The sequence below is a fragment of the Malaclemys terrapin genome, chromosome 1 (assembly GCF_027887155.1).
Source record: "Malaclemys terrapin pileata isolate rMalTer1 chromosome 1, rMalTer1.hap1, whole genome shotgun sequence".
Taxonomy (NCBI): Eukaryota; Metazoa; Chordata; order Testudines; family Emydidae; genus Malaclemys; species Malaclemys terrapin.
This window is the reverse complement of record NC_071505.1, coordinates 27,680,252-27,694,169: the sequence shown is the minus strand read 5'-3', so window position 1 is coordinate 27,694,169 and position 13,918 is coordinate 27,680,252. Positions and strand designations below refer to the sequence as shown.

The following is a 13,918-nucleotide window of genomic DNA, read 5'->3' as shown; positions in this document are numbered from 1 at the left end:
ATGGCTTTGTGGTTCTGTGCTACTATTTGATACATTATCTCCCCTCACCTCTGCTCTTACACATAGCTACTAGGAAGGAATATTGGGATATTTTTATTTTCTCTTTCCCTTTCCGATCCCTGGGAGAGATCCTGATGGCTCCAGTTCTTTTGTGCTGTGCTCCCTGCACTGCCTCAAGTTTCTGGCAGCATGGGGAACACTCCTGTGCTCAGCATCCTGCGTGCTCTGCCTGAGTACACATTTCTATCTGTCTAGGTTCTTATCCTGCACTTGTTACCATAGTCTCTGAGGGCCTCACAAATAAGAGAAAGACAACATAGCAATCTCTTCCTCCCCCTATACTCTCGGCCAAATCCTCCTACTGGGAGGAAATAACTATTTCATTCTGAGCATGTGTGTAGTTATTTTTTTTAAAGTAATACAATTATTACGAGACAAGTGTCAGAGGGGTAGCCATGTTAGTCTGAATCTGTAAAAAACAACAGAGGGTCCTGTGGCACCTTCTAGACTAACAGAAGTATTGGGAGCATAAGCTTTCGTGGGTAAGAACCTCACTTCATCTGAAGAAGTGTTGCTTATTACGAGACAGTGAAGTTAAAGTATAATGAATTTTGTATTTTGCTTTACACATGGTGATGTTCACAGCCACTCTTCTCTCTCATGGAAGTGAATTCCAGTCTCTTAGTCCAGCTATCAAGACGGTTCCCTCTCCTGTATACAAAAGCCTCCCTCTGTTGGTCAACTCTTTTGTGGTTCCAGTGGAACACAGCTATCCTGGGAAGTCAGTCGGAGGGAGAGGTGATCTCTTAGGTTGCTAGGGCCAATCCTATTGAGGGTGTTGATTGCTGGGACAAAGCACTTGAATTTGATTCTGTTTCATGGGGAGGCAGTGCAGAGAGGAGAGCACTGGGTTGATGTGCTTCTGGTAACCTGTGTTGCTAAGCAGGTACTTTCTATACTTTGTAACAGATGGAGCCTCTTCAGAGTTGGCAGCTTCATTCACGGGTATAATGATCAGCAATAATCACATCCAGTGGTCACAAGCACATGGATCACCCTGGTCACATCTGAGTCTGACACAATAAGATGCAGCCTTCTGGCCAGCAATACATTAAAGATAGTGTTTTTTAGAGCACGGGCTGTTTGGGCATTCATTAGCAAAGAGAAATGCAGAGGCCCCCAAGGCTGCAACTTAACAATCTTAAAGAAGACGCCCTTAGCAAATTGAGGCATTACACATGAAGCGAGTCCTTCAAAGTGCTTCCCTCTTCCCACCAAAATCATCTGATCAGCTTCAGCTGGCTGCTCTCCATCCAGGTACTGAAAAACCTGAAAGATGGTTCTTTTTTATATTTGATGTTAATGGAATTTAGATCTGAGTAGTCTCCATACTGCTGGAACGTCAATCTGTGTTGGCTCACAAACAGTAGCTTCATATATCTGTTGAATACCATTGGGGAGAAGAATGAGATTTGGGGAAATCTGTAAGTGAATGTTCTGGCAGACCACTTGCCTATCATGACCCTCTGATTTTGGTCCAAAAGAATGTAACCTCCAGGAGACCTTGAAGTGGTGCACCAACTAGTCACATATTGAAGAACACTAGTTTAACCTGAGAAAACATACAGTAATGAGCGGAGACTGTACCCTCATTTGACCAACAATGTCCTTTTTTGTGGTATTGAGGGGTGCACAATTCTTAGATCCATCACATGGAAAAGGGAATATAGGAAGTACAGTACGAAAGAATATATTTTCTTGAAATAAAAAATGGGGAACCTATTAAGAACCCATAAAAGAAGAGAGAGTCATGGCAGATTTTTTCCCCCTGCAATTTTATTTTTATGTTATTGGATAGTTTTAAGATAAATTTATGTGCAATAAAATTAAGTCTTATAGTTTCTGGAAAATAATACGTTTTCTAAAAAAAATGGTCTAATGGAGAGGCCGCAAAATTTGAAAACATTTTAACAGTAACAGTTAATGTTAAAATACATGTATCAAGTAATATTTTCAAATATCATTCATGTTTAATTACCTTTGATTTTCATTTGATATAATTTGAATAGTAATCTCTGATTTTAAAAACAATGTGTATCGAGAAAGAGAAATACCCTTTATATTGCAACATCTTGCATTTTAATAAGCATGAATTTGGGACTGCTGCAATGCTCAGGAATCACAAAGTCATGAATGAGTAATGCAGGTGACCTCAAAGCAATCTTGATGAAGTCTTTCCACTGCAACATTACATATTCTCTATGCCACATATTTTTAGCTTTTAGAAAAATTACTTTAGAGATATTTTAGAGAATTCTTAATTTTAGCAGTACTGCTTTCATATTTTTCTGCTGATAAAGCAGTTTCTGTTGCAGGTGGGAAAGGAAAGGAAAAAAAAAAGCGTATTGTGAAGAATGTGGGAAACACCGTTATTATTTTTTGTGAATATTATGTGGACCTCTGCCTATTTGATTATTATAAATAGGCAGAGGTCCACATAATATTCACAAAAATTGAAGGGGGGAGGGATAGCTCAGTGGTTTGAGCATTGGCCTGCTAAACCCAGGGTTGTGAGTTCAATCCTTGAGGGGGCCACTTGGGGATCTGGGGCAAAATCAGTACTTGGTCCTGCTAGTGAAGGCAGGGGGCTGGACTCGATGACCTTTCAAGGTCCCTTCCAGTTCTAGGAGATGGGATATCTCCATTAATTTCTTAATAATTATCATGCTGTTATCTGCTATGTGGATGCAAAAAGTTAACTCAATCCTGGGAAGTTCTGCATGTCTCCAGGAAACCAAAGTTAATTACTTTAGTCCTTGTCTACACTTAAAAAGGAATGCCAGTATAGCTATACTGACAAACCCTGTAGTGGAGATGCAGCTTGTACCATCAAAAGACTTCTTTTGCCAGCAAAGCTTAAACCTGTTCCCCAAATGGAATAAGCGACACCAGTGCAAAAGGTATAACTTTTTGCTGGTTTAACTGTCCACACTGGGATTTTTAGATGTGTCAGTTAGAGATGTGACTTCTTTTTTTTCTCTCACACTCCTAACCAACATAGCTATGTTGGCAAAACTTTTAAGTGACGATCAAGCTACGGCCATGTCTACACTAGGATCACTTTACCGGTATGGCTATACTGGTATAAGTATACTGGCAAAGCATTCTTCGTGTGGATGTAGCTATACCAGCGAAGCTGCATTTTGTGGTGGAATAGTAAAAACCATCCTCACAAGTGAAACAAGCTATCCCAGTAAACGTGCAGTTTTGCTGGGATAGCTACATCTATACTAGGGGCTTTTGCTGGCATAACTATGTCAGTAAAGAGTCACACCTCTTACCACTCCTGTGTGACATAGCTGTGCCGGCAGAAATCACCAGTGTAGACCAAGCCTTAGACAGCTCCCATCATCATTGTTCAACAAATAATACTGGTGTCAAGGCCTTTGAAGTTTTGTCCCTGTCAAAGTTGGACACAACACTCCCTTGGCAATGGGGAGAGGGGGGGACAGCGCATGGACAGAAAGAACAAAGAAGCCTGTTTGGTTTTAAAAAGAGATACCCCCTGAAACTCAGGGGAGATGGAGAAAAACAGGGTCTGTAGAAAAACAGACTGTAACCTGGCTCCCAGAAGAGTGGGGGTACCAAGGATATGTCAGGCCTACCAACATCTTGGGGAAAATGTGAAGCTTTTGATAAGATAATATGTGTATGGGCTTCATGTTGTTTTAACCCTTCTTTCTCTGATTGCTGTGTATCTATGGACAAATAAATAACACTTTGCTTTGAAGAAGCGGATTGGTGTCATTGCATTGTCATACTGATCACAGCTCCCGAGGGGAAGTGTATAGCAGGGGCCAAACCCAATTCGGGTAAACACGGTTGGTGATTTCACTCAGAGACATGCAGATGCTGGACCTATCAACTTGAAAGCAATACTCAGGGAGGGACTGAGAGAGGGGTCAAAAGTAAGGCTCACCCTAGAGCCATGACTTACACAGAGACATACAATATAAACTTTATGTACAATTTTTGTGATTTGTTACCACCACGACATTCTGCAATCTACTGATCTCATCAAGTGTACTGTACCTATTTTATTTCCCGTAGAAATGCAACCATATGGCAACAAACATAGGTCCAAGGATTCTGCTTCCCAAATAGATTCCATAATTCGAAGAATCTAGTCATAAAAACAATACACATTTTTACAGCATTCCATCTTCAAAAGCACTTTACAAAACAACTAATTAACCCTATCCAGAATCTTGTGAGACAAGTCAGTAGGATTATCCCATTTTACAGATGGAGAAACTGAGACAGAAAGAATAAAATGATCCATCTGAGGCCACAGAGACAACCAGTGGCAGAACTGGAATTAGAACGTTATACTTCTTGGCTCTCAGTCCTGTCTTCACATCATGTCTCTCTCCCTGATAAAACATACATATTTATTGTATGCCCTATTTTAAGAGACAAGACCTGACCACATTATGAAACACCAACTTCTATGTAAATCCTCAGAAAAATGCTAATATTGGTAAACTGGTCTATTGGAACACCACCATCAGACCAACCAGCAAGGTCATACAGGAGAAATGCAATCTGTCAGTGTCTTTTACCTTTGTAAGTTTATAAAAAATATGTTTTCCCTTTAGTGGGAAATGGATCATAATGGCCAAAATGACAGATTAATTTTGTAGAATAGTGAAAGTGTGAAATTTATGAAAAACTCAGAGTCTCAATTCTATCATCTAGCCAAATGCATGCAGGAGGACTAGGACAGGAGGAATGAGGTGCAAAGGTGATATAAAGTACCAATAGGACATAAAAAATGAGGCCCTAGTCCTGGTTGGGGCCTCTGAGCAGTACCATAATATGATTTAATAAATAATAAGTTCATGTTCCAAGTGTACCATAAATACAATTTACATACATTTTTGACAGGAAAAGGTTTTTTTTTTCAAACAATACTTTATTCACGTGGCTCTTATACATATCACATAGCAGTTTAGCAATCATACCTGTAAAATAAGCATATCCTGGCGAAGGTCATCTCCATGTTTGAAGATAATGCCTATGGTTTCATTTGATAGGGCTGTGGGGTCTGCACATTTAAATTCAAGCCAAAGTGGTTTTTTCTTGGATGCCATTACTTTGCATTTTTCAATCTGTAAAAGATGAATTCATTTCTAAGCTTTTTACTCCTGTTGGCACAGCAGAGTCAATGCAGCTAACAGAATTAGCTGCAGGTTCTATTGCTTTTTATGCATCATCAACACATTGTTTACAAAATTCAAATCAGTTATGCCTGTGGAAACACATTTAAAGGTTGGGGGAGAAAGGTGTTATTCAGTTACCACAGAAGGCCTAATTTAGCTTGCAGAATTTTTAATACTAGTGATGATGCATGAGCTGGAAAGAACCCAGCTTGACTCAGAGCACAGGCTAAATTTATAGAATTGGCCATTAAAAAAAACCAACAGCACCATCTTCTAAACTGTGAACCAAGAATATGAGATTCTGAAATCATAGGGAGACAGTAAGTATGGAAACCCACAATAGCAGTTTTACTGTTAGTTTGCAGAGTAGAAACACACATTTAATTACCACCACCCCGCCCCAAAAAAATGACTCCTATTGACTTCATTGTAAGTGAATTGGGTCCTATGTCTCTGGATTCTGTTCGATTCTATTTTAAACATCAGTGAAACATGGTATTTTAAAAAGCATGAACAGACTTTGAGCAAGAAAATTACATCTTTGAGGGCATCTGAAGCTAGATCAATTGTAAGTACACATCTGTATCAAGTCTCTACAATATTAAGAATTATTAGTTGTTTACTGCATTTTATTTTATTTCCAATTTATGGTAGAGAACACAGAAACATGTATTTGGGCAGATCCTCAGCTGAGGTAAGTTAGTTTAGAAGTCGTTGACATCAGTGGAGCTACATTGTGGATCTGGACCACAGTATTTACCGTATATAAAACAAAAACAAAAAATCCCCAAACAAACCACAACTCCTACCTCCAAAACCCACCCCTCAAAACATGTGTTGCCTACATTCTTACAGTATGACAGCGGTAAGTAATTTAATGTAATTAGGTATAAAATACAAAAATAAAAAAAAGACTGTTAATGCAATTTCAAGCTTGTGAAATCCAGCACTGAAACTCAGAAAACTTATTTACTGTTTTTCCAACAAAGTTAATTGAGGCATATTGCACATATGGCATGTAACATGTATTATTCCTGATTGCCTTCTTCAATGTAAACTTATATGCATATGTTAATGTTAATATGTTTACACTGCACAAAGAAAACAGGAATTGCTACATACATGCAAGATATGGATGAATTAATGTTGCAAGAGACGACTTAATTTTTTGGATCGTCCTGATTTTTAAGTGCTTGAATTCCCAAGCTTAGTACTGCAGTAACACTTTCCCACCATCTCAGTAATTTCCCTTTTAGAAAATAAAATTAAAAAATCCAGTTAGTTATTTTTATGGATAAAACATAGGACTGGGAACTGGAAGTTTGTTCCTAGTTCTGCAACAGACTTTCAGCAAATCACCTTCCTCATGCTTTAGTGTTCTCTGTAGGCTTGGCTTGACGTAAGTAACTTGCCTCATTTTTTAGTGGGCATGACTGGGAAGGTGAATGGAAGGTTAAGATGTAAATGGGGCTTACCAAGCAGTATGCTGTAGTCAGGATGTCTGTACTAGCTAAGATAAGCAGGAATACAGTAACTCCTCACTTAACGTTGTAGTTATGTTCCTGAAAAATGCTACTTTAAGCGGTACGATGTTAAGCGAATCCAATTTCCCCATAAGAATTAATGTAAATAGGGGGGTTAGGTTCCAGGGAAAAAAATTTTCCCCAGACAAAAGAGACTCTCTCTCTATACAAACACACACACACACACACACACACACACACACACACACACACACACACACAGTATAAGTTTTAAACAATTAATAGTATACACAGCAATTATGATTGTGAAGCTTGGTTGAGGTGGTGGAGTCAGAGGGTGGGATATTTCCCAGGGAATGCCTTACTGCTAAATGATGAACTAGCACTCGGCTGAGCCCTCGTCTGAGGATTAACACATTGTTGTTAATGTAGCCTCACACTCTACAAGGCAGCAGGAATGGAGGGAGGAGACACAGCATGGCAGAGAGAGACAGAGATGTGTGTGTATGTGTGTGCGCGTGTGTGTGTCTCACCGTGTGTGAGAGAGAGACCTACATTGCCCCTTTAAGTACGCTGACCCCACTCTAAGTACATTGCCTTTTTAAGTAGATCAGCAAATTGAGACAGCAGCTGCTGCCAGCAAGCTCCCTCCATCCTGAGCCCTGTTGTGTCCTCCCCCTGCTCTGTGGAGAGGTACAGGAGCAGAGGGGAGGGTGAAAGTGGGAGGGAGGGGGACACCCCGACATTAGAACTTCTTTTCCACCCCACCTCTGCACAGCAAGCGGGAGGCTCCGGGGAGCAGCTCCAAGGCAGAGGGCAGGAGCAGCATACCACAGTTGCGGGAGGGACAGCTGAACTGCCTGGCAATTGATAGCCTGCTGGGAGGCTGCGGCACAGGGAACTTAGGGGAGCTGATAGGGGGGCTGCCAGTCCACCCTGGTTCCAAGCCCCCCCAGCTAGCTCCAACGGGCTGCTCTTTCTGCAAACAATGGACAAAGCAGGTGATTGCCAAACAACGTTATAAGGGAGCATTGCGCAACTTTAAACGAGCATGTTCTCTAATTGATCAACAATGTAACAACGAAACAACATTAACTGGGACGATATTAAGTGAAGAGTTACCGTATAAGGTAAAGTTTTGCTGTGTAACTTTGGATGTGTGGTATGCCCTATAATATACCCACCCCCTACACTTGTCGTCAACATAGCTTTGCTGTATGCCATAGAAAGGAACCTGAGTGACGAGACTGGAGTCAAACTGAGTTCTTGGGGAACTGAGTGGAAGAGGTCTCAGGAGAACACCAATATAGCAGTTCAGATTCCATTTGTCTGGAGCAGGTAATGTATAGTTTATTATATACGTAGCTTTACTTACAAGGATCACAACCCAGAAGTTTAGCAATGGTATTGGAAGGGTTTAAATTTCAGCTTTCCAGGGCACTGGAGGAGTGGGTTAGATCTAAAGGAGGTCCCTATGGACTCCCCTAAATAAATGATAGGGGAGACTGGAACCAGGTAGAAAAGGAACTCCAATAAATAGTGTTAGACAAGAAATGCAACAAAAAGAAACAAAAAACCATGTTATTATACAGAAGTCTCTCCTAAAGAGAAATTAAGTAACATTCAGGGAATAGAGGGAGCTACTTTGGATTCCTATAGAAAGGAATGCCTGGCAGAGCAGGCAAAGGTATGTTGAATGCTACTGAAACTTTAAAGAATAAGACCAATGGGAGATCATGAAGAGAACAGTAAGTGTAGCTAAAGAATGAATGCGAACAATCACAAAGATAAGCTCGTATTCCCGAGAGAAATTGGCTGAGAAATGTGTCACTTTGGGAGATAAGTAAGTGATTTAAGGAAAGAGAGTGAGGGGTTAAAGGGAATATTTATGCAGATGTTAAAAACGTTAGAGTGCTGAAAGGATTAAGCAGGCCGGTATAGTAAAGGTATTGGGTGTAATATTCAGTAAGGGAAAATTGAATTCTTGGTTTGATAACAAAATCTGGTTACAGCAGTACAACTTGGTCCAGTCTTGCCTGGTGGAACCCTGGTAGTCAAACAAATTACACAACTACCACCACTATGCTTTTGTCCCCAGGAATCTTTACAGTCGTTCTGAGAGAGAATGGCCATTGAATGTCTGTAAATAATCAATTGTAAAGGACTGCTGTAGGCAGAGAGACACTCTGGGCTTGGCTACACTTGAGAATTCACAGCGCTGCGCGAGTGTAGTCCCCTCTCTCTGAGGGGAATCGCTTGCAGCGCTGCGAGCGAGCGAGCGTGCAGCGCTGCAGGCGCTGATTACACTAGTGCTTTACAGCGCTGCGCTCGGCGTTGGGGAGGGGGGGAGGGGGGGCGTTTTCATACCCCTGAGCGCAGCAAGTTGCAGCGCTGTACAGTGCCAGTGTAGCCAAGGCCTTTGATTTGAGTCATTGGACTATGAACAATTTAGTCAAAATCACTAAAAAGAAATTAGGGGTTTCCATTTGAACTTAGCTGCCTCCAAATGTACAAGTAGGGAATGTAGTCAGGGTACAGTTTGTAAAATATAATTAGAGCAAAACAAGCGGTGTTGATTAAAATACTTAAAAGAAATGCAAATATATTTGTGTAATTATATAAGGTTTTAAGGACCTAAACAAACACTCCTGGTTTGTAAAACCCTACTTTGTACGTAAAAAATTAATTGGCTTTTAAAAGTCCTAAAGATCTAAAAATCCATTTCAATCTTTCATTCAAAGTTGCAAAAGCAGACAGGCACTTTTGAGCAGCTGCCAAGGTTTGCTGGTAGTCTTTGCTAAATCCTTCTCCCCCAACCCGCCTGCTCAAGCCAAACACACGTAGCTTGTATCATTTGGCTTTGTTACCTCAATGTGTTTATGAAGTTCAACATCTTTTTAAATAAGGGCTAGAGGACATGGTTGCGGCTGTGGCAGGGATGGCCAGAACCAAGAAAGTAGTGAGAGACTCTGCATCCTCTTGTAATGAATCAGCAGCTGAAAGAGCTGCAGGGTGAGAATGAAAAATTAAAGAGACAGTACACCTCTGGAGCAACAGCAAAGGCATGTATGGGAGGGTGGGAGGCATTGTTAGAGGAGTAGCAATGTTTTGAACACTGAGCCTTAAGGTGGCTCTAGTAATCAGACAATCGCTTTCATAAGGGTACATGGAAACTTTTTATTCACAAAACAGAAGAACAGGAGTACTTGTGGCACCTTAGAGACTAACAAATTTATTAGAGCATAAGCTTTTGTGGACTACAGCCCACTTCTTCGGATGCATATAGAATGGAACATATATTGAGGAGATATATATACACACATACAGAGAGCATAAACAGGTGGGAGTTGTCTTACCAACTCTGAGAGGCCAATTAATTAAGAGAAAAAAAACTTTTGAAGTGATAATCAAGCTAGCCCAGTACAGACAGTTTGATAATAGGTGTGAGAGTACTTACAAGGGGAGATAGAGTCAATGTTTGTAATGGCTCAGCCATTCCCAGTCCTTATTCAAACCGGAGTTGATTGTGTCTAGTTTGCATATCAATTCTAGCTCAGCAGTCTCTCTTTGGAGTCTGTTTTTGAAGTTTTTCTGTTGTAATATAGCCACCCGCAGGTCTGTCACTGAATGACCAGACAGGTTAAAGTGTTCTCTCACTGGTTTTTGAGTATTTTGATTCCTGATGTCAGATTTGTGTCCATTAATTCTTTTGCGTAGAGACTGTCCGGTTTGGCAAATGTACATGGCAGAGGGGCATTGCTGGCACATGATGGCATATATCACATTGGTAGATGTGCAGGTGAACGAGCCCCTGATGGTATGGCTGATGTGATTAGGTCCTATGATGATGTCACTTGAATAGATATGTGGACAGAGTTGGCATCGGGGTTTGTTACAAGGGTAGGTTCCTGGGTTAGTGGTTTTGTTCAGTGATGTGTGGTTGCTGGTGAGTATTTGCTTTAGGTTGGGGGGTTGTCTGGTGAGTATTTGCTTTAGGTCGGGGGGTTGTCTGGTGAGCTAGAATTGATATGCAAACTAGACACAATCAACTCCGGTTTGAATAAGGACTGGGAATGGCTGAGCCATTACAAACATTGACTCTATCTCCCCTTGTAAGTACTCTCACACCTATTATCAAACTGTCTGTACTGGGCTAGCTTGATTATCACTTCAAAAGTTTTTTTTCTCTTAATTAATTGGCCTCTCAGAGTTGGTAAGACAACTCCCACCTGTTTATGCTCTCTGTATGTGTGTATATATATCTCCTCAATATATGTTCCATTCTATATGCATCCGAAGAAGTGGGCTGTAGTCCACGAAAGCTTATGCTCTAATAAATTTGTTAGTCTCTAAGGTGCCACAAGTACTCCTGTTCTTCTTTTTGCGGATACAGACTAACACGGCTGTTACTCTGAAACCATTCACAAAACAGTTATACTTGACGTGAAAATTAACACGGCTAACAAGATTTTATGGCAAATAAAGGGTGAGAGATGCACTATGGAAGATTCCCATGGTACATGAAGTGTGTTTTGTAAGAGAGATAAAACAAATGTAAAGACATGCTATTTAATTAAAACCATATAGAGGCTCCAAATAGGAGCCACAATAGGTTGTGTTTTCTTTTTCAGATGGCTGTGCGCTTTGGAAGCAGAAATCAACCCAGCACCAAGAAAGATCAGTGAAAATAAGAAATTAATCTTAACCATTAACGCTTTTATCCAAAAGTTTTGTGTAATTATAGAGTAAAATAAATTGCATTGGGAAGTAAAAACCTATATAGAAGTGTTTTGTAAATGGAAAACTAAGCAATTATATATAAGATTGAAATAGCCTAGATTTGAAACAAATCCAACTAATGGCTTAGAGTTAAATTAAGGTCTTATTGCTTAATAAATTTTAGTTTATTAATGTGCCAAGTGTCATTGAATTTCACCTATCAGCAGTCACAGGGGTTTTATCAAAAATGGTTTAAAACTATTGAAAGGACTCTATGGACAAAAAAGTAAACTTTCAAAATGCATAAGCCTGCCAAGGTCAGGAAGCAATGAAACCTGGAGGGAGCCTGACATGGGAGCTGAGCTTTTTGGGACTGGTATATCACTTTGAAACCAAGAAGACATCATCAGCGACAAGTATCGCAGGCCCGGGGAGGCTGAGCCTCCCCAGCCAGGCCTGGCCCCACCCATGCTCCATCCCGAGGCCGTCTCCTGCTTCCTGCCGCTTCCCCCATGGCCCCAGCCCAGGCAGGCTGCTCCTCTTCCCCAAAGTGGGCTGGGACTAAGGCGGGCCCGCCTGTGGCCTGCCAGCTGGGGTCAGTGCCGAGGCTAGGGGCGCTCGGGCGAGGTGGCCTGAGGTTAGGGGCCGGTGGCCGCGGTGGGGGACTTGGGGCTCCGGTGGGAAAGGGGTGGGTCTCAGGCACAAGGGGTGGGGCCAGCATCCCCAATGGTTGATATAGAAAGGCTGTGGGAACATGAACAAGCATATGAACAGAAGCTAGCAGCAGAAGTACTTCAACCGTTACTAGCAGCAGAAGTACTTCAACAGTTACATGAGCAAGGGTTTCAGACAGAATTAGCATCTAGAGTACTGTATTTTGAAAGTCAACAAAGCAAAAAATTTATTGATAAAGAATTTGTAACTATTTTATATGTATGATGTTGTAATTTTTTTTTATGTACAAGATAAAGTTAATTTTCGAACATGAAAGATAAAAGGCAAAAACAATGACATACTATATAAAGTAAAAGATGCCTTAAGTGACAGAACAAAGAGGGTTGCCCTATTTTATCCCCACAGAAATATTAAAAATTTGGTACAAGGGATGTAATACTAATTGGTACAGGGTAAGAAATTTAACCAAGGTCCAATAACATGAAGTTAAATGTGAAAAGCACTACAACTCGCCCGGCGTGGAAGAAGTTTTATTTTCCTTCCTCAAATTCTGTTGCAAGACAATGCAAAGTCCGGAAAGCTCTGGACTTGTACTGCTGCTTGCACCAGGAGGGCACTTACATGTGCAGAGTAAGAGTTGCCAGCATGTGGGCTCAATCTGGGGGAATAGTCGTCAAATTGCACAGTACAGTTCAGATGCTGGGATGTTGGTAAAGTAAAAACTGCCTATGTTGGTGATGATAAGTATTGTTTGGTGGCTTAACAGGATCACTTCGGGTACGGACCCAGGAAATGTTATTTTAATTGGCCTATGTTCTGTTTGACACCTAAATTTCTCATGGTGATAAATGGAAAGATTTTTACATTTTGTACCAGTTTTTCATAATGTCATTAAAATAAAGGCAAAGTTAAAATTACTGAAGGATGCTTTAAAGGCAGAGCAAGCTTATAATGTGGGATTAGATCCTTCTGGGTTCTACCTGCGGAGGTGAAGTTGCATCCCCTGCTTCGTACTTTGAACCTAATATTAAGGGTGGTTCAAATTATTATAACTACTGTGGTTTTGACGATGTGTTGCTGCTTGGTAAACTTGAAAAAAAGAGCACAGAAAGGTGGAATAGGACACAAATGAAACAAATACTAACATTAAAAACAAGAAAATTAAAGGAGTGGAAACGTAGGCCTGGTTTGCCATAACCTGCCTCATTTCTTAGTGGGCATGACTGGGAAGATGAATGGAAGGTTAAGTTGCAAATATGGGCTTATCAAGCAGTATGCTGGAATCAGGTTGTCTGTGCTAGCTAAGATAAGCTGGAACACCCTGATGCTAGGGACAATGGACAAGATAAACTTGGAATGTAAAGATCAGGTTCTATATGAACAGCACATGGACAGAGCATGCTTATGCAAGGCTGGGGCTAATGTAATTCAGTGCACCTTAAATATTCAAAATCAACTGGGCTTTATAGCTATGTGTGAAACTGCCAGCCTTAAATCTTAATTACTTTAAAAATACTGAACCAATTGGCCTCAAACATTTGGGCTAAGGCTAAATATTGAAAATTTCAGCCCAAAAGGGTTTTAAATATATGAGAAAATAGAAGAAAATGTATTTGAATGGAAAGTGGAACTCACACTGGACTAAAGTAACCACTATAATAAACATGCCTTTGTTCACAGATTACTTTGAGTTTAGTATCCAAGGAATAAAAGGAAGGGATAGCTTGTGAATAACTGTCTGTCTGCCTTCTGATGTCACACCATTTGCACCTATAACTTATTTCCCTTATCTAGGGAAGTGCTGTAGAGTTGTGAGCT

General features: G+C 40.7%; 1 protein-coding gene across 2 annotated transcripts in view; it reads right to left on the bottom strand.

The window, feature by feature from the left end:
* PIK3CG (phosphatidylinositol-4,5-bisphosphate 3-kinase catalytic subunit gamma) overlaps nucleotides 1–13,918 on the bottom strand; it is a 52,927-nt gene that overhangs the window by 14,012 nt on the left and 24,997 nt on the right. For both annotated transcript variants that reach the window (XM_054018516.1, XM_054018525.1), the window contains exons 6-7: nucleotides 5,025–5,171; nucleotides 4,093–4,183 (exon numbers count right to left, since the gene is read on the bottom strand). In XM_054018516.1, the coding sequence (XP_053874491.1) occupies nucleotides 4,093–4,183; nucleotides 5,025–5,171 (238 nt within the window). The remainder of the gene's footprint in view (nucleotides 1–4,092; nucleotides 4,184–5,024; nucleotides 5,172–13,918) is intronic.